The 21,564-nt window shown below is 37.0% G+C and overlaps 1 protein-coding gene across 1 annotated transcript in view; it reads right to left on the bottom strand.

The window, feature by feature from the left end:
* Nucleotides 1-7,361: 7,361 nt before the first annotated feature.
* Nucleotides 7,362-21,564, bottom strand: part of ERCC6L2 (ERCC excision repair 6 like 2) — a 57,399-nt gene continuing 43,196 nt past the window's right edge. Inside the window, exons 18-19 of the mRNA XM_054397461.1 lie at nucleotides 10,702-10,889; nucleotides 7,362-8,363 (exon numbers count right to left, since the gene is read on the bottom strand). Coding sequence (XP_054253436.1) covers nucleotides 7,412-8,363; nucleotides 10,702-10,889 — 1,140 coding nt within the window. The 3' untranslated portion in view covers nucleotides 7,362-7,411. The remainder of the gene's footprint in view (nucleotides 8,364-10,701; nucleotides 10,890-21,564) is intronic.

The raw sequence follows: 21,564 nt of genomic DNA, 5'->3' as shown, positions 1-21,564 counted from the left end.
ATTCCATCCCCTCAGCTGAAGCAAACTCAGCAATTCAGAGTATCATGCACAGACAACATACCTATATTTAATTACTTCTTGCTCTTTGAAAAAGTAAATTCAGCTTCTTGGATGCCACCTAAACAAAGGCTAGGATGCTAATCACACAGCTCTGAAGCCTTCCCATCACCTAGTACTCTTCTTCTCCGTAAGAATTAGCTGGCAGAATCACACTGGAGATAGATTGCTTTACCATCACAAGGGCCCTCTTATGATCCACACATGACCAATAGTAAAGAGGCATATCTCTTAAATTCTCTGAGTCATTGTCTACCTCTCCCATCTGCACATCTAGATGTCCAGTTTAGACTGCAGAAATTGAATTTCCTGAGTTAGCTTGAGCCAGTTATCGACCTTCCAAGTGCCTTAATTGGGAAAGTAGACTCTGGCACAAAGTCTGCTTAGATGGCCATTTGTTTTCTATAGGATGCACTGAGTCAAGATGTACCTAAATGTGTGATATGCAAACATGAGGAGGGAGAGTTTGCCTAAGAATATTACATCATTTGTTGCATAAGGTGGAAGGTATGCAGTGAATAAAATACACAGGGCACTGCAAGAACAGAAAAAAAATGTAGCACCAAAGGCAGTCAAATGCTTCCTTGGAAGACCACAATCCTCTTCTTCTGCTGTTAAGTTTCCTAAAGCAAGTAACTTACAGCATCTTTTTCATATATGGTAGATGTAGTATCAGTTTCAAAGTATCCAGTGATACTTTGATTATGCTACTACCGATTTTCTTTCCCTCCTATTAATACTGCTTTCATGCACTGTGCTGAAGCCATGGCACTGGCATCAGTCTGCCTTTCAATGCTCAAAGTCATAGCCTTGCTAAAGCTGAGCAAATGCGTCCTTTCAAACTGCCTGAATCTGTTCACAAAATGTTTGCATTCATATTCTGACTTTCTCAAATGTATTCATTATCTGAAATTATTAATTTCCCTCCCTAGACCAAATATGAAGGTTTTGTACCACATGGCTACTCCTAAATGCAGTTACAAACATAGCTCCAGCTTGCAACACATGCTTTAGATCCAAACTACACTGCAAACCAGACCCAGCACACACACTGTTTTCAACTCATTAAGGAGACAGTTCTGTAAACTGACTTGCATTTCTTCTAGGTAGGTGGGTAGGAATGATCAGATTTCTTATTATTTCATTTGTTTTACAGTCAAAGAATTTGCATTGAAGGCAACGGGAAACTACTGATACCCCCTGTAAGGTCAGGGACTAAGAGCCAGGCCCATAGGAACTCGACTGAGCAAAAGAACAAGGAAATTGCAATAAGGAACAGAAATACCTAGTGAGACATTCCCAGCAGAAAGTGATCCCTCTCCTAGCTAACTGACATTGAGACCAGGTGATAACCATCAAGAAGCTATTTCCTTACACTAGGAGGCTGTTACCATTTCCCTGTAGCCTGAAGCTATGCAGTGTCTGCAACCTGTATGCAGAAACTGTATGAATCCCACTCTACCATAATCCTAAGCATAGCACCCTCCAAAGCCTCCTGCATTTTAAAAGCCAAATAAATTGATAATCACAAATTTCCAAGATGACAAAACCAATCTCTTAATATGATTCTTCTTTTGAATTTGTTCAGATTATTAATTTTTTTAAATCATAGACACATGTTCTTCCCGACAAAAGTATTTTACACACAGATCCCTAGGACACTAAATTGCCGTATTTATGGCTTAGGAGATACTTCTTAGTAAAATATGTTAAATTTACACAGGAAAATATGGAGTGACATCTGACTTTAAGACATCTTCTTGTAGCTCATTTCAATTGCAGATAACAAATGTATTTCCACAAATGTATCGCCAGTACTTGGCATACAAGTAAACAAAACATGGGCTTCTATGGAAGCTTTGATTTATGCATATCATCACTGTATGGATGAGAAACATGATTTCCTGATTACTTCAGGAAAATGATGTCTTCATACTTGCAAAGCAGCTTTGCAGCTATGCACTGAGGTTCTTCTGTAAGAAGTAAAAGGAGGAACCTTAACCAGCTCAATCAGCTTTTGTCCTCCCTGGTACATATTGATTCAGACCATGACTGATGAATTACTGGTGCTCACATCAAGCCTCTCTCCAGCTCCCTTGTATCAGCTGAAAATAAGGTTATTTACCCCCTCCAAGCCCTGAGAGTGAGAAATTACCAGTCCCTCCTTCTAGCCTACAAAAGGTCAGTTTTGCATATGCAGCTTCTAACAGATACTTGTCTCTCCCAGTTTTGATGATGTCCAGTGTCAGCAAAACACAACTTGTTAAACAAGATTTATCCTTACTGTTTCCCTTTTAACTTCAATTATCTTTGGTGTTGTTCAAGCCACCTAACTTTTCTCTTTTTCTTGTGGACACTGAGGGACTATTCCCAATCTTGATCCAGCAGCCTTTTTTTACCTATTTGATTATATATATTTTTATTCCACCACATCTCCTTTTCTTTAGCTAAGCAGAAGTTTGGCTCTCCCGGAACGATGCTAGTCTGTAAATAGATTCATACTGATGCCACAAATAAAAGGCCTTAATTTATGTCCTATTAACAAGAAGGGGGGCAGATAGTCCCTGTCTTAAGCTTCTTTCAGTTGTACATAATCTAGATTTACCAGTAACAAATTTTCAGTTCTTTATTGTCTTAGCTGAGATTGTTTTTAAAAAGCTGCTCCAGCAGTCTGTCCTTCATTTGTTAGGGAACACATTTATCTTACCTTAGCTACCTTGAAAGATCAAGGGTTTTAGCACTTTAGTTTTAGTACATTAAATACTAGGCTCCTTGTTGCAGGTAGTTAAGTCAGATTTCTCAATTAGGCATTTTAGATGGGTTTCACTTATAGCAAGCACGTAACGGCTAACACAGACAGAGCACAGGCCACAACAGATTCCCATGACTTGTAAGTAGAAGCTGCTCCAGATCAGATGTAATCTTATTTTCCAGAGGGCCGACATCCAGACCACAAGAATTACCACCATTCACAGACTGCTGCTGTGCATCCTCAGTGTCCCAGGTCTTAAAATTTTGTGATATTTACCCATCATACAATACACTGAATATGAAACCCAGTACTGAGTTACAAAAATCAAAGATTAGGTTTAAGATCTCCAGAGGAACACGAAGCCCTGGTTACGTGTTATAGTAATCATAGAATCAACCAGGTTGGAAGAGGCCTCCAAGGTCATCCAGTCCAACCGATCGCCCAGCCCTATGCAATCAACTAGACCATGGCACTAAGTACCTCATCCAGTCTCCTCTTGAACATCTCCAGTGATGGTGGCTCCACCACCTCCCAGGGCAGCCCATTCCAATGGGCAATCACCCTCTCTATGAAGAACTTACTCCTAATATCCAGCCTATACCTCCCCTGGAAGGTACTATTTCACATATCCCATAGCATTGAGAAATGTGACAGACAGTATTGTCTGACAGCAAACTGGGTCAATTAAGCATGACTGATTGCTAGAGGAGTCCTCCATGTGGCAACTTTAGATAGCAATCCTCCCCCTCTACTCTACTAAGACTGCACCTAGAGTCCTAAATTCAGATCCAGGATCCCCAATACAAGATAGATATGGACCCGTTAGACACAGTCCAGAAAAGGACCATGAAAATGGTCAGAGTGCTGGACTGACAGACTGCAGCCTTTCAATGCTTAAAAGGAATTTATAAAACTGAGAAAGACTTTTTACCTGGGCCTGTAGTGACAGAACAAACAGAAAGGGATTGAATTGAAAGAGGCAAGACTTAGATTGCACAGCAGGAGGAAATTTTTAAATTTTTTTTTTTTTTTTTTTTTTTTAATTATGAGGATGGTGAGACACTGGAACAGGTTGCTCAGAGAAGTTATGGATGCCCCATCTCTGGAAGTCTTCAAGGTCAGATTGAACGGGGCTTTGAGCAATCTGATTTAGTGAAGATGTCCTTCTTCACAGCATGGAGTTCAGCTAGATAATCTTTAAAGGTCTGTTCCAAATCAAAACCATTCCATGATTCTCCATCCCTGTGGTCCTTGAAATACCCTCACAGCTAAATGCCATCTGTGTACTTCAAATGTGGCAAGCAAAAGCCTTGGTGAAATGGTCCCAAGTCAGTTGCAAGTTGTTCCTTCTGCAGAAACGATTGAAGTTATCATATCGGAGAAAAATGATGCAGCGCAGTAATTGCAATTATGTAAGCAAAATATGACTGGCAAATCTTTTGACTACCAGTAGAAGCTGAAGTCAAGCTGCAATAAACTTAACAGCAATATTCTGTGTTAACAGAAGACTAATTCAACAGGTTACAGTTAATTGTAATTTTAAGAGTATGCACGCCTAATTTTAAAAGTATGTGGCCACACAAATGCTCATAATGCCCATAAAATTGCTCCTAATAAAATAGTTGTGTTTCAAATAAAGGTAAAAACCCCCAAAACCAAAACCATCAATGTTCACATGCAATTGTATAATATTTTCGAAGTCCACACACAATAGAAGAGCATGGGCTTTTTTTTTTTCTCCCAGAATATGACGCTTACAAAATTAAACTAGCTTCCTTTCTGAAGCCAAGCAAGAAATAACAGTTTTCCTAGTTTAAACCATTGTTCTGGTTTTTTTTTTTCATTTTTTTCCCCTTTTCTTTTTTGCCTTATTTTGTTTGTTTGTTTTTCCTCCTAGCAGATGCTAAAATGTAGGAAATAAATGTAGGCAACAGTGAGGGTGAATTACTGAATGCAGCGAGACTTTTAATGAAATTTGCTAGCAAACTCTTTTAGTTTAAACATCTATTTTCCTCTCCTTTCCTTGCATAGAAAAATGACACCCATGTATTGTCCAGATCACATCATCTCACAAAGACATAATTCTAAATAAATAAAATATGGAAGATCGAAGTATAATGAAGTTTGACATGTAGCATCATTTAATGTATTGTATGGAAAAAGAGCAAACAAAAATCGGTGATTATTCGTATCAGCTGAGCTAAGAAACTCACTGCCATAGGATACTGAAGATTAGAAGCTCAATGGCTTCAAAGAGAGACTGGGTGAAATCACAGGGAAGGTGGGGGAATTATAAAAAAAAAATATTGTTAAAAGCTATGAGACACAAGGACATCATCCCTAACTTGTTAAGTCCCTAGGTCTCCAGTAGCTCAGAAAACACAGGGAATATCATTGTCAAATCCTGTTAATATAACTTGATATTAGGGGATGAGAACACCTCTCTTATGAAAAAAGGCTGAGGGACTTGGAGCTTTTTAGCCTGAAAAGGGGAAGACTGAGGAGGGATATTATCAATGCTTATAAATACTTGAAGGGTGGTATCAGTAGGATGGAGCCAGACTTTCCTTTGAGAGTGTGATAGTTTCAGGCTATGCCTTTAAAATTTTCCACAAATCTTGAACAGAAAGTGGTAAAATGTAAATAAATCACCATTGGGTGTAAAAAGGAAAACAATGATAACTCTAAACAATCCCATCAGAGAGATAATGGACTTTAGTTGTACAGAACAATCTTTCTCTTTTGGCTTCTTCGCTCTGGGAGATACTAACTTTGTGCTGTGCTGGTGCCTGCTTGACCTTGGCTGCATTGTTTTGGCTCATGTCTCCCTGCTCTTTCACTTGTCCCTTTGTGTTCAGGGGGGTAAGGGAGGGGGGCAGGGAGTGGGAAACTATTAACTCCCCTGGTTTTTAGCCAGGGGGGTTCTTGTGCTGTTTATCGATTGTAAATACTTGTAAATACTGTGTATTTTGGTACATATTCATTGCATTTCATTGTAGATTGTAGTTTTGCTTGTAAATACAGCTCCACTTGCTTCCAACTGGGCTGGTCTGGCAAATTTAATGCTGGGGGGAATTTTCAACCCACCACAGATGGTAGTGTAGCACTGGTACAGGCTGCCCAGAGGGGTGGTGAAGTTTCCATTTCCAGAGTCACCAAAAACCCACCTGGATGCCATTCTGCCCAACCTGCTCTGGCATGCATGTGGGGGCAGACGAGGCGATCTCGAGAGATCCCTTCCAACCTCTATCATTCTCTGATCCTGTGATATTAGCATCATCGTCATATTAATCTGCTGAGATGACTGAAGGTGTCCAAATGTTAAGTAAATGGGAAAAAATACACAGAAACGCAGAATGTTAGTGGTTGGAAGAGACCTTGAAAGACGATCCAGTTCTACCCCCCTGCCAGAGCAGAATCACCTAGGGTAGGTCACACAGTAAGATGTCCATGCAGGTTTTGAGTATCTCCAGAGACAGAGACTCCACAACCTCTATGGGGAGCCTGTTCCAGAGTTCTCTCATTCTAACAAAGTTTTTCCTCATGTTTACATGGAATCTCCTATGCTCCAGCTTGCACCAATTGCCTCTTGGCTTGTCTTTGGACATATAAACATCGATGAGGTCACCACTCAGTATACTCTTCACCAAGCTAAAGAGACCAGCTCCCTCAGCCTTTCCTCATAATGGAGATGTTCCACTCTCTTCAGCGTCTTTGTAGCTCTGTGCTGGACTCTTTCAAGCAGCTACCTGAGGTCCTTCTTGAACTGAGGAGCCAAGAAGTAGACACAGTATTCCAGATGCAGCCTCATCAAGGCAGAGTAGAGGGGGAGGAGAACCTCTCTTGACCTACTTAGCCACACCCCTTCTAATACAGCCCAGGACACCACTAGCCTTCTTGGCCACAAGGGCACATCCCTCACTCATGGTCATCTTGTTGTCCACTAGGACCCTCAGCTCTTTTCCCCCTACACTGCTCTCCAACAGATGAGGCCCTAACCCATACTGTTATGTGGGGTTGTTCTTCCACAGGTGCAAGACTCTACACTTGTCCTTGTTATATTTCATTAAATTTCTCCCCATACCTCTTCAGCCTGTCCAGGTCTTGCTGGATAGCAGCACAACCTTCTGAATGGGTCAGTCACTGCTCCTAGTTTTGTGTCATCAGCAAACTTGCTGACAGTGCTGCTACTACTGGTAACAGGATAACAGGGTGTTAGGGGTTGGAAGGGACCTCTGGAGATCTTTGAGTTCAAATCCCCTGGCAGAGTCCAGGAATGTAATACTTCTAGTTGAGAAATATAGTCAGAGTTCCAAAAACCAAAGTGCACTCAGAACATTAAAAAAAGTTTAATTTAAAATTACCATAGCTTACAATATAAAGCACATACACACTATTATGCATATATGTACTATACATTGCATATGCAATTACACATATTCACACTTGTAAATAGATGTCATAAATATGAACTCATCATTGTGCCTTTAATTTCATGGAGGTATCATGTTTTGCTGCATATTGCTGAAGTTGTGGATATTTTAATGTTCAACTAAAATATAGTGCAACTCTCATAAAAAAAACCTTTCATTTAACTAAATTTCAAGATGTAGCAGTGGATGGTTCATCTGAATCATCTGAATTGTATCTTTTCCACAGAAATTTTTCATTTTTTTTCCAAAGAGAACTTTCACACACTTCTTTCTCTTCTGTCACTGGGGGATGAGGTGCTCTTTCACATAACTTCTCTATGACTGCTATATCTGTCAGCTTTCTGAGGCTCTCCTCATTCTGCTCATTCAGCATATCCCAGAAATCCTTTGGTCTCTCCTGTGATTTTTCAGCTTTGCTTGAGGGGACTTTCCTTGGTGATTCTGTAGGAGCATTTGCATCATTCCTGAAGAGGTCGTTGAGAATAGTGGTATCTCCAAGTAAGTCCACAAAAGACTTTTTCTTACAAGTCAGAGCTTTTCTCTCCCTGTTTTCTGACTGAGACAGGGATCTTTTTCTTGGCAGTTGTGTTCCTTCGAAGTCCTGCTTTTCTTCACAGCCTTTTACAGGCAGCACCTCAATTATTCTTGATTTACTGCTTAATGAGCCACATTCCATAAAATCCTTGAATGTCTGCCTGTTTCTCTTTTTGATATGTTGACATGCAACTGTAGGTGGTTGTTTATATTTTGCATCAACACACACATCTTGCAAGTAGGCGTCACTGTGAAGCTGCTCTATTTCTCCTTTATGGCTCTGCACTTCTGTAGCTCTGCTCAGAAGTAGTCCTTTAGCTGATGAAGAAGTAGACTTTGATCTTACAAAATTAACAATGGATTTTCTTTTTCTGGGGCGTATTGTACCCAATTCTCTTTCCTCACAGTCATGTGAAGCTTGTGCTGGTACTTCAGCTGTGAAGAAAGAGTCCACTTCTGGATGCTTAGATATGTAGAATTCCTTCAACATCTTCTGTCTTGTTTGTGACGTAGCTTTTGCAATATGTTCTGCAAGTTCTTCCACTGATCCCATATTAAAGTGGGATACCATTTCCTCAAATTGTCTCCTGTAATTATCAAGAAGGAAAAATGCATTATTTTGACACTTATAAATAGAAACAAAAGCAGTTTTCAATTAATTCCATTTCTCTACTTCACATATCCCAGAAAGTAATCACTAGAAGTAATTTGCTTATTAGGAGTACTGTTTGTTTTTATTCACAGAATCAGAGAATCATTTTGGTTGGAAAAGACCTTTAAGAGGATTGAGTCCAACCATTACCTAACTCCACCAAGTTTGCCGCTAACACATGTCCCTTAGCGCCACATCTACGCATCTTTTAAACAGTTCAAGGGATGGCGATTAAACCACCTCCCCAGGAAGCCTACTGCTGTGTTTGATAACCCTTTCGGTGAAGAAATTTCTCGTAACATCCAAAACTCCCCGGTGCAACTTGTGGCCATTTCCTCTCATCCTATCAATTGTCATTAGGGAGAAGAGACCAACCCCCACCTCAACACAACCCCTTTTCAGGGATTTGTTGAGAACAACAAGGTCTTCTCTCAGCCTCCTTTTCTCCAGACTAAACAACCCCAGTTCCTTTCATCAGATTTGTTGCCCTTCCCTGGACAAGCTCCAGAAGCTCAACGTCTCTTGTAGTGAGGGCCTCAAAAGTGAACACAGTATTTGAGGTGTGGCCTCACTGGTGCTGAGTACAGGGGTCCAATCATATCTCTTGTCCTGCTTGTCACACTGTATTCCTGATAGAGGCCAGGATAAGAGAGAGAAAAAAGAAGAACGACCTAAGAAGAACTGAAGTGATTTCTGAATCTTAAGCTTCAGTGTGATTTCTTCAGCTTACAACCAAAAACTTACTGAATTTTAGTGTACATATTGTACCCAAGGACCAGATTTAGCTGCCAGAAAGATGCAGATGGACAAATGGTAGAGTATTTCTGGATCAAAGGTAAAAATAATAGTGGTTGCTCAACTCCTTTTAAAACTATGCTAAACAAGAGGTGGATAAACACAGAAGACATGGACTGTCCTCTCCATCATACCCAGTGAGCCATGACACATTTATTTCTGCTAAGATGCCATGCCCTAAGTAAAGGAACTAACACTGATTGAGTTAGCCATAGTCTGTGTCTGGGATCAGGTAATGTCGCTGGAAAGCTGGAGTGGTGGGGTTATACTCCCTTATTAGAGACAGAATATGAAATGGGTTGCCTTTCCTGGATGAGGGCTCCAACAGGCCATGAGATTTAACCCTGGTTTGGTCTTATATATGTCACGACTGGCTAGCCACAACTATACCCTTCAGGAGTGGTGGCTTGCAGACAGCTTCCCACACTGCCTTAGCGGCAACACAAACTGAGGCACCTAATCATTCTCATTCATGGCACAGAGTATTATTAGAAAGTGTAACTGCAGGCCAGGTGCTAACATTCTTGGAATAACATTCTTAGTAAATTCATTGCTTTTGAAAATCTTACCTCAACAAATTACTTGTAAGTATGACTATATGTGATTTTTTTGCATGAAGGGTTCTTTTCTACCTGCCTCTTAAGAGTTTTCAGTATCTAGAACAAATAAGCAAGTCTGTCACTTCAGCAATGAAAGTTTGGATAGCTGAGGCCAGTTGGTTAATGCAACAGATTCTGAATGCCTTTAGACCTAACTTAGGTATCAACTCTCACACAGTAATTTCTCTCAAGGCCAAACTGAAAATATATACCAAATATCAGTTCTATAGGGTTTCCCAGCTCACTACTGATTTCTGCTTTCTATTTCCATGTACCACATGGCTACTGCTACTGAACTTCTACCTATATAGTAATGGAATTTAAGTATTTGTATTAACAGCAACACTTTGGGGAAAAAGAGAAAATAAACAGAAAAATTGCTATCTTTCCAAAAAATGAGAGGAAGCAAAACACTAGAAGTATTAAAAAAAAAATACTGAGCCTTGTGTTAAAAAAAAAAATACAAAGTCCAATATTCTTTTCAATGAAAGTGATGAGAACCAGGGAAAAGTGGTAGGCAGTCAGAAGCTCATGCTACAGAGTTTGTTTCTATACTGTTTTAGCATCATTTTGTAGTTCTGCCTGATGCAGATACTACTGATGCACATACCACGGACGCTCATGGTGATGACATCTGCACAGCTATAGATTATACGACACATTGAATCAATATGTTAAAATGGGTTCAATTAATTTTATTAATCAATTATGGTACTCTTTATATAGTGTGAGTGGAAGTTTCACATTAGTTCTCCTCTTGTCATAGAATATAATGAGTATTCCCTGAGTATGGCTTAAAACAAAGACAAAAGCAATTGCCCAGCGGGAAGCTCATTTCAACCTTAGAATTTTACTTCTATCTCACCAACAGAGTCTCACCTGCAGATTCTTTTAGGCGTGCTCCCAATCAAGAAAGTTGTTGAACCTACTCTGTGTACTTTCCTGTTTTTCTGGGTCACAGGATGCACAACATATCGGTGACATTGATCACTGTTAGCCAGCATGTCTTTCTCCCTCTTAATAATGTTCTTCTCTGCTGTGTCATCTTCTGGAGTTTCTTCATTTTTCTAGTGAAATAGGACATGGAAATTGTCAAAACAGCGACATCTCTGACATAACAATGAGTTCTACAGAACTCTGTTCTCTCACTCTTTGCTAGCGCTCAATGGTTTGAACGCTAGGACTAGGATGGAGAACCACAGTGTATACAAAGTCCCAGGGACACTGAAGACAGGTCTTCGTTCTTTGGGATATCTTTCCAATCAGGACTCACATCTGTGACAACCTCCAACTATTACTATTATTATAAAACAGAAAATGTCCACATCAATAGCTTACAGTCTTAACGGATACCTAACAGCTTCTTGAATTAATTTATAAAGGTGAATGTATTCTTTGGATTCACTGCTTCCCACTTGTTAATGTGTCACAATTTTCTGCACAGTGTATATCCAGAACTCTTGATTACTTTAACAATTTGACACTCAAAATATAACTGTAAATTATCATACCACTATTCAAAGTTTTGTCATTATCACAATCTCTCTCTCACACACACAGAGTTACTCAGAATAGTAAAGATACTTTCAGAAGAGTCATCACTATACCCGTAAAGGAACAACAAAAAAAAATTCACATCACGCTTTTACTATAATATCAACGAGATTAAAACTCTAACAATCATATGATGCCTCTTAAATGAAGAATGCCAATTTTAAATGTAAAGGTTACATAAAGCTAATGTTTTAATCAAATTGTCAATGCATGATGAGTTGCACAAAAACGTAATCCTTTTTATACTTCAGGTATTTTTCATAAATCTCTCAAATTCTCAGTAAAATTTCCCTTTTGCAAAAGTGCAAGCCAAGACAAATAGAAATATCAAAGTATGTGTTTGAAGAGCAGAGAAAAATGGAAAAAACCCACACCAAACCAAACCTAAAAAAAAAACCAACAAAAAAACCCAACAACACAAAGCAAAACAAAACCCCAAAAAAGCAATACTAACAAACGTATCTATACCTATATCTATTTCCACCCCTCCCAAAAGAAGTGTGAAGATTAACTGCTTAGTGTCCCCCTACTAACACTGCTTGAAAGATGAAAACACAGACTGTGTTCACACCTTGTCATCTGCAGTTCAAAATTTGATTTGGGATCTACAATGTTTCTTCTCATTGTGTTTCTATTTGATCCATCTCCACTTCCTTTGTTTCCGTAGCTGTTCACAATGTCCTTGAGCTTTAGAATTTCACATCTGTTCTCAATCCATTACTTTGGCAAGTTACTTCAAACTAGCATACAGAGAGACATGTTAATATTAAGGGACCCACAGGCATAAATTTTCGCTCTAAGATAAACATACAATTCCAAAGATTTAAATTTCCCTGCATTATAGGTTATACTACACAAAACTGAAAACAAGGTCCCAGTTAAGATAAAAACCCTATTCAACCAATAGTGTTACGACAATATTAACAAAATTAAGATTGAATTAGTCGATGTTATCTACTGCATGAATATTCTACATTTATCTTGCCAATTCTGTATATATTTAAAATGTTTACAAAATTTATTTATGATATGCATGGATAATATAGAACTTTACTTGAAAAACATATTTTAAAAGAAGAAAACAATGCTACTTTTAAAAAATATTTATTCTGATGAAATTTTTGCATGAAAAATATTCATTGTACTTAGATCTCACTATGGTAAGACCTAGAGTATTTGTCACTCTGCCAGGAAATCAGGATTATATCATTTAATTCAAGCAAACATAACTTGCATAGAATAGAAGCCTAACCATGTCGATGCCTGTCTTTAAAGTATTTTAAACCCTCATAAATGCGCATCTATCTACTTCTTATTAAACAAGACCAAAGTACATGAGGCAGCAATACTTTGGTTTACACATCTGTTCACAGAAGATTAAAAATCTCTGGAGAAAAAAGCCAAATGCTGTAACACACTGAAAGTCATAAAATTGCTTGTCTTTGCAGAGAACATCAGTTAATGTAAAAAGTACTGTTGATTGCAAATGAACTCACAAATGGCATATTTAGTTCTGGAAGTACACTTTCAGTACATTGACCTGTACTGCCAAACCTGAAAGAACAGCAAACTCCACCATATTTACAAAGAGCGTCTCTTCTACCTAAATCAGCGGCACAGGTTTTTCCTTAAAGTAGAAAAAGTTACTATACAAAAGCTACTCCACAGGCTGCAGGAGCTAATGCAGGGAAAGCCCATGGTCACTGTGAATTACTCCTGAAAAACTCAGCTCTCTGAAGCAAAGTCAGTTGCCTAAAGGGCACCCAGTTAGGCTGAAACACAACAACTGGGTCTGTCAAACTTGTGAACTTTTCTGAAAGTCTCCCCACTGAAATCCAGCTCCCAACTCCCAAATCCAATAATTTCTTTTTTAAAAATGATGAACAGTTTGTCAGTAAAACTAAAACACTGATTTCAGTTTTTCTTAAGATGTCTCCACATTGATTAAAGGTCAGATCTGAAGTTTGTTACTCTAAGCAATACATGGGTGAAACTCTAGGTAGCATTAAGTTTTATAGAGATGAAAATATTCCATGTCTTTCTACTAGCATCACCATTTAAAAAAGTGAAAATTTCAGCCAACATTCTACCACTGTCAACATTTTGCCTGCCTTTCTTTTTTTTTCCAAATTTGACTTCATGTATTACTCTCCTTAATTCTTCCCTCACATGGCTAGTGTGTTTATGATTCTCTTTTAATATTTGCTCTCTAACATCAATTGACATTTATTTAATGAAGAAAATTTCTTTTTAATAGCTTTCTATTTTCTGTTCCTCAAGTGCCTTCTCTTCTCTATTGTGTGTCCCTCCCCATTACTTGCTCCTACATGAAAACCCATACTGACTTTACCGGAGTTGTCTTGTTCACCTCAATTATCATGTATATCATATGCATAAGAATCTCAAACAGCAAAATTAACAAACTTTGATTTAGCTAGGAACCTCTGACTCCTTTACTTACACTACCAATACTAGCACATTTAATTTATATTATTTTATGTCAGACCTTTTATGAATTAATAAACGTAATGACTGAAAGAATGGAATAATAAAGGAAAAAATATCCTTCAACACAAGAAGTATTCTGTCATTTGGAAGTACACATTATCTTTGTTTAAATTACTGTACATTAATTACTATACTTAGGCAAATAAAAGTCTTGCTGAACTTCTTGAAAGAACACTTTAATAACACAAGATCTCAACGCAACATTTCTTGAATCATCATTAAAAACTGCAAAGACTATAATCATCAGTCCATAAACATACCTCAGGACTATAAAGAAATAATGATTCAATAGAAAGAAAGAAGAATTAAGAAGAAATAATCAAGTTTTTTTGTCAAAAAACCCAAGTAGCAAGTTTGGCTTTGATTTGTAGCTCAGCCATGCAACTACTGGAAAATGTTAACCAATTTGACTCAAAGGCCATAAATAGTAACACAAATTCTCTCTCCTGGAACTAACATTCCATCCAGTACCCGAATAAGCAATAGCATGTTTTTCTCTCACACTGAAATGTAAATATGCTAAGAAATTTCAAATACATGATTATGGGAAAGTTATTCTGAATGAAAACTAAAATCACAGAAACACAGAAATCTGAAACGTTTCTCATTCTTGCCAAACACTATACCACCACACACATACGGTGTGTTAAATCATGTTTGTCATGTACAGCATGGCACATCTTCTGATTACCCTTCAGGAATACATATGACACAGATCTAAAGAAATACATACTATTGAATACAGTATCTGCTATATGTGTTTTAAAAGAATTTTACAAAAATGTTGACAGCAATCATGAAAGAAGTTAGCCTTTTCTAAATGTTTAACTCCATTAAAGACAATATACATTTGCAGTCCATATGAAATTTCCACTGTTCGAAGTGGGAAAGTTTCACTCTCTTACAGCTCCACATGTCAAACAAGAATTTCTTCCTAAATTACTCTGCATGCTGAGGAAGACAAAGTATAATAGTGTCCACATTTTCTCTAAAAATGAAGTCCACGTGGTCAAGAGAATAAAAAAGTTACCAAATAATGAGACTGTCTCTACTTGCAAGTGATTCTTAAATAAATCAGAACTGCATTTGTAGTTACAGAGGAGACACTCCTGAACAAACTATGGTGAGTAACACATACCACAGTTTGAAATAAGCCTGAATCTTATTTTAGAATTATTTCTTATGTGGACAAAAATGTTCCCTCTGAATTTAACTTTCTTAATTGAAAAGCAGTCTTGTCCAGACTGCATTTGTCTACTGTTCTTGCAAAACCGGGTTGCAGAATGAGAATCAGAAGTAGCTGCATATTAGAGGTAACAACCAATGCTCAGCACAATTGTCTTAGAAAACAAAGCCAAGCTGCCTGAACATTTAAAAACAGGACATTCGCATTCATATGCTAGCTTCCTGAACTAAAGGATGTTGGCTATGACTAAAATACTATCTTCCAATACTTCATAGTATCACAGAAGATCAATAGCTGAAATGACTATTCAAGGGTGTACAAACTGCTAAGGCTTATTCCAGGTCTAAAGTATCCTGCCAACACTGGAAGACCAGCATTTATCTGGTCTTACACTTCTGATAAAATGAAAGAAATTTCATCAGAATAATAGGTAGTTGTTTTCCCCAGGCCGTCCTATTCAGCATTTCTTCTGAGACCAAGAATATTCTGTAAACTCTAATATTTTACTTGCTAGCAGAGAAATGGGCTACTAAGTCAATTGAGAACAGAAAGTGTTTTCTCTAGTTCACATCAACTTCTGAGCCTGTTTCCTCTCTGCTCAGGTAAGAGTGCAATAATTTCTCACTGGGACCAGTTTTATTTAATTACTTGACTCTAACACAAAGAATTCCTATAAGCCATTATTACTTTCCTTCACCAAAAACCTCATCATGAACACTTGCTGCTGAGAATGAGGGGAGATAATCAGACTGTCACAGAATTCAAAGCTAAGGTAATTGCTTATTCCAGAAGTAGTCTATGGAACTATACCCATTGTCTTGCACCCTCTCACCCCTCCATCAATCAGTAGCAAAACCAAAAGCCATGCACATACCCTGTAATTAAAACAAAACTACATGCTTCATAAAATGCAATATATGAACTCACCACTTTAAAAAAAAACCCAACACATCCAAAGTCATACTGAAATGGCTAATACCACTGTAAACTGAAACAGTAAACTTAGTAAAGCACTATTACAAACCAATCACAGAATCACAGCTGGAAGGGACTCCAAAAGATTATCTAGTATGACTCCCAATCATTTGGAAATTATTATTTTAAAGGTTAATAGCTACTCCCATTCTAGAAAAGGATAATGGAATGTTATCTCCCAAAAGCATACTCTTTGTAAACAACTATCTAAACTTGTTGAATCTGAAAGCTGTGCAAACACACAGCGATCAGAGTTACTATAACTGATAGAAAGTCTTTGTTTAAATAATGTACAAAATGTCAATGTAATACAAATAAGATAAAGAGGAGTTCTTAATGACACAACTTCTGTATTTACACTATTCTCAGCAGCACTTAAATCTGCATTGGAGATACAAAGGGTGCCTTTTTTTCCTAGGCTGACAGCATGCTTAGTTCTCTCATTTACACCACATTGCAATAACATAAAGAGGGTTTTACCATTAATCCAGGTTTTACTACAAAGCATCCCGTTACTCTCTGTCAAACACTGGCAAGAGTGCCAAATGTCTGTCATCCAATTCAAAGGATTAAGTCTTCTTTTATAGTGCGATTCTTGTACAAATTTATAAAAATACCGATATAGTTTCTTAGAGCTGGTCACAGTCTATATTTTGGCTTGAATTCATGCCGCAGAGGTTGAGTATGACAGCTGGCAGGAAGCTGAGGGGAGAATACATACTCTCCCCTTTCAGTCACCACATTTCTGTTGCCATAGTAATTAATCCTCAATTGAATAGCTGTCTTTGTACATTTCTTTTCAGTAAAACTTTTAAGTAAACTTAAGTTGAAAACATACAGTTAACAACAAAAATAAAAAAGTGCCTTCATATATTCAACAGGTACAGTACAAATTCTTGTGACTAGTACTTTTCTACATATTAAAAAAGTGTAAACTAGATCCAATGTGGAACATCATCAGTTTTTGACATTATTTAGTATATCCTGTTCCCACTTTTTGATTGTTTTATGAAGCCTACGAGCCTTCTCCAGAGTCTTCCCTGTGCTTTGCCACTCTCCTCCTCGACTCAAATTCCTGTTGAAGTACTAAGCAAATTAAGCTTTACAGGCAGTAGTGAAAGCCTATTTCAGACTTCTGTACTTGTGTAAAATGTTTCACGTAGCTGTTTTTATCAATTACTGAAGAAATTAAACAGGAAATTAATTTAGGAATGCAGTCACTCAATTCAGAATAGACTAGAAACATTAAGTATCTTCTTCTAATCTTACCTCTGGGAAGCTTCTGTTTCTTATGGTAGCTAAGAAACACTTTAGATAACAGAACCAAACAAGAACCAAAGCAAGAAAAAGCTCCCGTACTGAAAATCATCCAGGTTGCTTTGGAGCTTGGAACCCGTCATAAAAACCCAAAAAACCAAAAAAAACCCCAAACAAAACCGACTGAAAAAAGACCAAGACCTCTTCAAATACTTAGTGGATGATTAATTGTTAGCAGTTTGATTTTTTCCCCCCAAAATTAATAAAGTCAGAGTAATTTTGAGCATAATATCACACAAATATTAGGCAAGATTTAAAAAAAAAATATATTTTCCTGAGTGGCTGAAATAACTCTAGGTCCATTCTGAAAATTAGTCTGGCTTTCTAAAGTCTACCAAGTCCAGTCCACATGCTCATTTCACATGTTTTCCTTTAGAAGCTTTTTTCCCCCAAACCCTTCTTTCTGTAGTTACTCAAGATAGTTCATCATTTTGGTTTTCAGTTATCTTCTTAACAGATATTTTTAATCAAATCTATTTGCATACAAGTGTAAACACAAGAATTTAAATGAAAATGCAGATTACTCAATGTCATTACATCAGGCTAAACCTGAAAAATAATTAATGAAAACCCAAGTTATTTATTCCAGTAGATTAATTTTGAATACAATCTTCTTCCCTCACACTTCTACATAAAAGACCAGAAAACTATTCTTACAAGTAATCTTCCATGATATAACAGATCCAAGCGTATTTTGTGGTCATATGCATAAGGAATCAACAAAGACCAGCTCTCAGTAGTTTTCACTGGGGTGGGTATCTGACACACACAAAAAAAGGCATGGATTTTTAGAATACTTAAGCCAGGTGTGGTTGATTCAGCTTGCACCATGGCACCACAGATGTGACCATGATCTGTCTTAAGACAACAGCTTGCTATGAAAGATTACAAATAGCCAGAGATCTTGGACTGCAAAGACAGACACTTGACTGCTTTCTGAGGTACTTGGGTTCTGAGATGTACTATTAACCTATAAGGCAGCTTAATCTGCATCTCCAAAATTTCTTTAGGGAGAGCTGTTTGCCACACTTCTGCATGAAACAAAATGGCTTTGTTTAGATCACTGAGGCTCTTCAATATCTCTAATTATTGACATTTCAGTGCCTTCCACATAAGCAGCACCATCATAAGTGTTTGAGGGAAGATTGTCATACTATTCTTACATTTTTTCTTGTCAAAATCTGCACTGATCTGACACTGCCAATTGTGGTTGATGGTCAGACAATCCTCAGACACAGGTCAATCTGTACAACTCAGGAATTGCTGGTAGTTAAAACATTTTTACTGTAATTGTATGTATTTTGCATTTAAGAGATCTCAACTATATAAATGCTGTATCTGCCTTAAACATGTCCTTTATCTACCTCCCTGATTATACTTGCTAAATAAATCATAAGCATATCTCCACTGCTGTAGATGACTATGAAAGCCCCCTCTGTGACAGGACAACAGTCTCTGAAAATGCTACTCCAACTTACCTAACAGCTACAGAATCTTCTTCTACTTTTATGCAATCCCATGGACTTCTGTGATAATGGGAAACACTCTCCAAAACACAATTTATTTTCCTTACTTTAGAATAATGCATTAATAAAATCTTTCATATTTGTCTGCTCCTACTACTGTCATATTCAGTCTACCTTCATATAGTTATGTTTCTTTAATTCAGATGCTGGACAGGATTTTATTTACTTTTTTACTAATGATATTCAACCAAAATATGGTTTATTCTCTCTCTTTGGCAATAAAGAAAGGACTAATAAATCTACTTTATACTCCTTTTGGCTACTGCCCATAGAAAACCACAAAGAAGAGTATTTTAATATTGCTTTCCAGAAACTTATTTTTTGCTGTTACTCATATTCATCATAAATCAGCTGTTAAAATTAATAATTTAAATTATAACAATTTCAAGATTGAAATTAATCTTAGATGCAAAAGTTGTGGGGAATTTAGTGAAGACAAAATGTGACTATGTGACTACTCAATAACAAGGAATCATGAAAACATCAGTGCTCTTAAAAGAGGTTGTCTTCATGACACTTGCTTTTAATTTATTACATTTTGCTTATTACTTATGAGACCATTAATATGCCCGTCATTCTAGATTTATATCTAAGCAGTAAGCAAGTAAGTTTCTCTCAGTCTACAGTCAAGATCTGTAGGAAAAGTTCTATTTCCTAACTTACCACTTACCCACTTCAATGGAATACTCTGTTAGCTTAAGTATTCTTGCATCCCTTTCCCAGACATACCAGTCACTTCTTGAAAAATATATTTAAACTTTATTACATCAGAAATGTATTATGATAGACACACTGTAGAGTACAATTGTAAAGTTGTCACGCAGCACAAAGGGACCCATTTATGAAATGAAAGCAAGAAATACTTTTTTTGATCATTCCTACTTAGAAATAAGATAATTTGATTAAGTGTGTTTAAAAAGAGACATAAATATTATGAGGATATTGTTCAGGACACTATCAAGTACAGCTTCAATATAAATACACTGATGAAAAAGCTTCTAACTAAGAATATGATCATTGATATCTAGAGCAAACAGAAACAGCTACATGACAATTTATGAGAAACACTGTTAGACTAGTGATGCTAGAAAGTGACATCAAGTGAGAAACTTCAACTGACAAAAATGCATTTCTTTCTGTAACTAACAATGAACATTCTAGTAGTATTATTATTATACTATAATTTTATTTACCTAAAACAATTATGGAAATGTAAGCTGCTTAGCTCTATTATTAATATAACAAATAATGCTACTTTAATTTGCTAAAAAATAAACTTCATTTGAAATCAGTATTCTCTTTATGGTAACACAAATGATATGCTCCGAGAGTGAACATTCAAACTTAAAGTGATAGCAAACAAACAAAAAAACAAAAAAATGATGACATTTTTCACAGAACATCTTCTACAATAGAAGTAAAATCATGAAGGGAAATAGCAGCAGTAACATTCTAAGTCAGTCATATCTAAAAGTTGTCTATGAAGCCCTGGCAGATGTTTCCTTTTTTTTTAGAAGCACAAAAAAAAAATCAAAGCTCTGCATTTAAGAACAGGCACCCATCTAGGGATTATTTCTAGATTAGTGCCTCTATGTAAAAGAAAGAACAGTAAGCAAAGAATGAGGCAGGCTTCTCCATAATTATTGATGGTTTTCTTCCTAGTCATATCTGCAAGAGAGTTGATACCACTGCTGCTTCTGAGTGAAAAATAGATACCTTTGATTAAATTGTCAGTCAGTTTTTCTAGAAAAGTTAATTTGTAATACTTGCAGTTACACAAACTCAAAATAATGAGATACAAGCTACATGAATACGAATGAACTCCTGCAAAGTAGTTTTGAACATAGGCAGATCAACAGACATTTATTCAAAGTACTCTCTTCAAAGTTTTCTTTCATTTATAGTTTTAATAATGTTGCCAGCCATTAACATTAAATAACTACTTTTCCACAGTATTCTTGAGTATTCTTGACCAACTTTTCTGCTAACAAGGTACATTCTAATGCAAATGTGTTAGAATTGAAAAGGCTTCACTTTTACTAGTTGGCCTGGTTTGATCTTACAGTGTAAAAAGTCTTTGGCATCCCTGCTAATGGTTTAATGAAATACAGTATATCGACAACACTGAGGAAACTAGCCATTGCAGATATTCAACATCCCAGAACAACAGTCTTAGCCTAAACTGCACATTCACCAATTACTTCTTCTGTCCTTGTGGTTTATCTTAAGAATCTGTCTAGAAATTGCAAATATTTATGACAAGGCAAACAACGACGTGTCCAGACAGTCAGAGTAGATTAAAACCACTATGCAATATGAATAAAAATCTGGAAGCTGTACCTGAATTTATTCCAGGTTTCTATGTACTCCAAACGTAATTAAACAAGATACAACAAAAAAAGCATAACACATATCTGTTGCTGTAAATGAGCACTCCCAGTGAAGTCTAGTTTTATGTTTGAGACATTAAGCACAGGCAATTTAATTCATTATAGCAACTGTCCACCACTCCCAAAACTATTGCAAACCAATTTACATTTTACTTTCTGTGTTGCAATATTCTGGCATGTATTGTGGCAACTGGATTTTTGTTGATTGGATCCAGGACTGAAGCTTTTTCAAGCCTCAAATCAGAAAAGCATGGCAGAGAATTTGATTTCAAACATCCAATCTTTA

This window comes from Indicator indicator, chromosome Z (genome assembly GCF_027791375.1).
Source record: "Indicator indicator isolate 239-I01 chromosome Z, UM_Iind_1.1, whole genome shotgun sequence".
Lineage (NCBI taxonomy): Eukaryota > Metazoa > Chordata > Aves > Piciformes > Indicatoridae > Indicator > Indicator indicator.
Note: the sequence above shows the minus strand (reverse complement) of the source record. Positions and strands in the feature narration are given on the sequence as shown.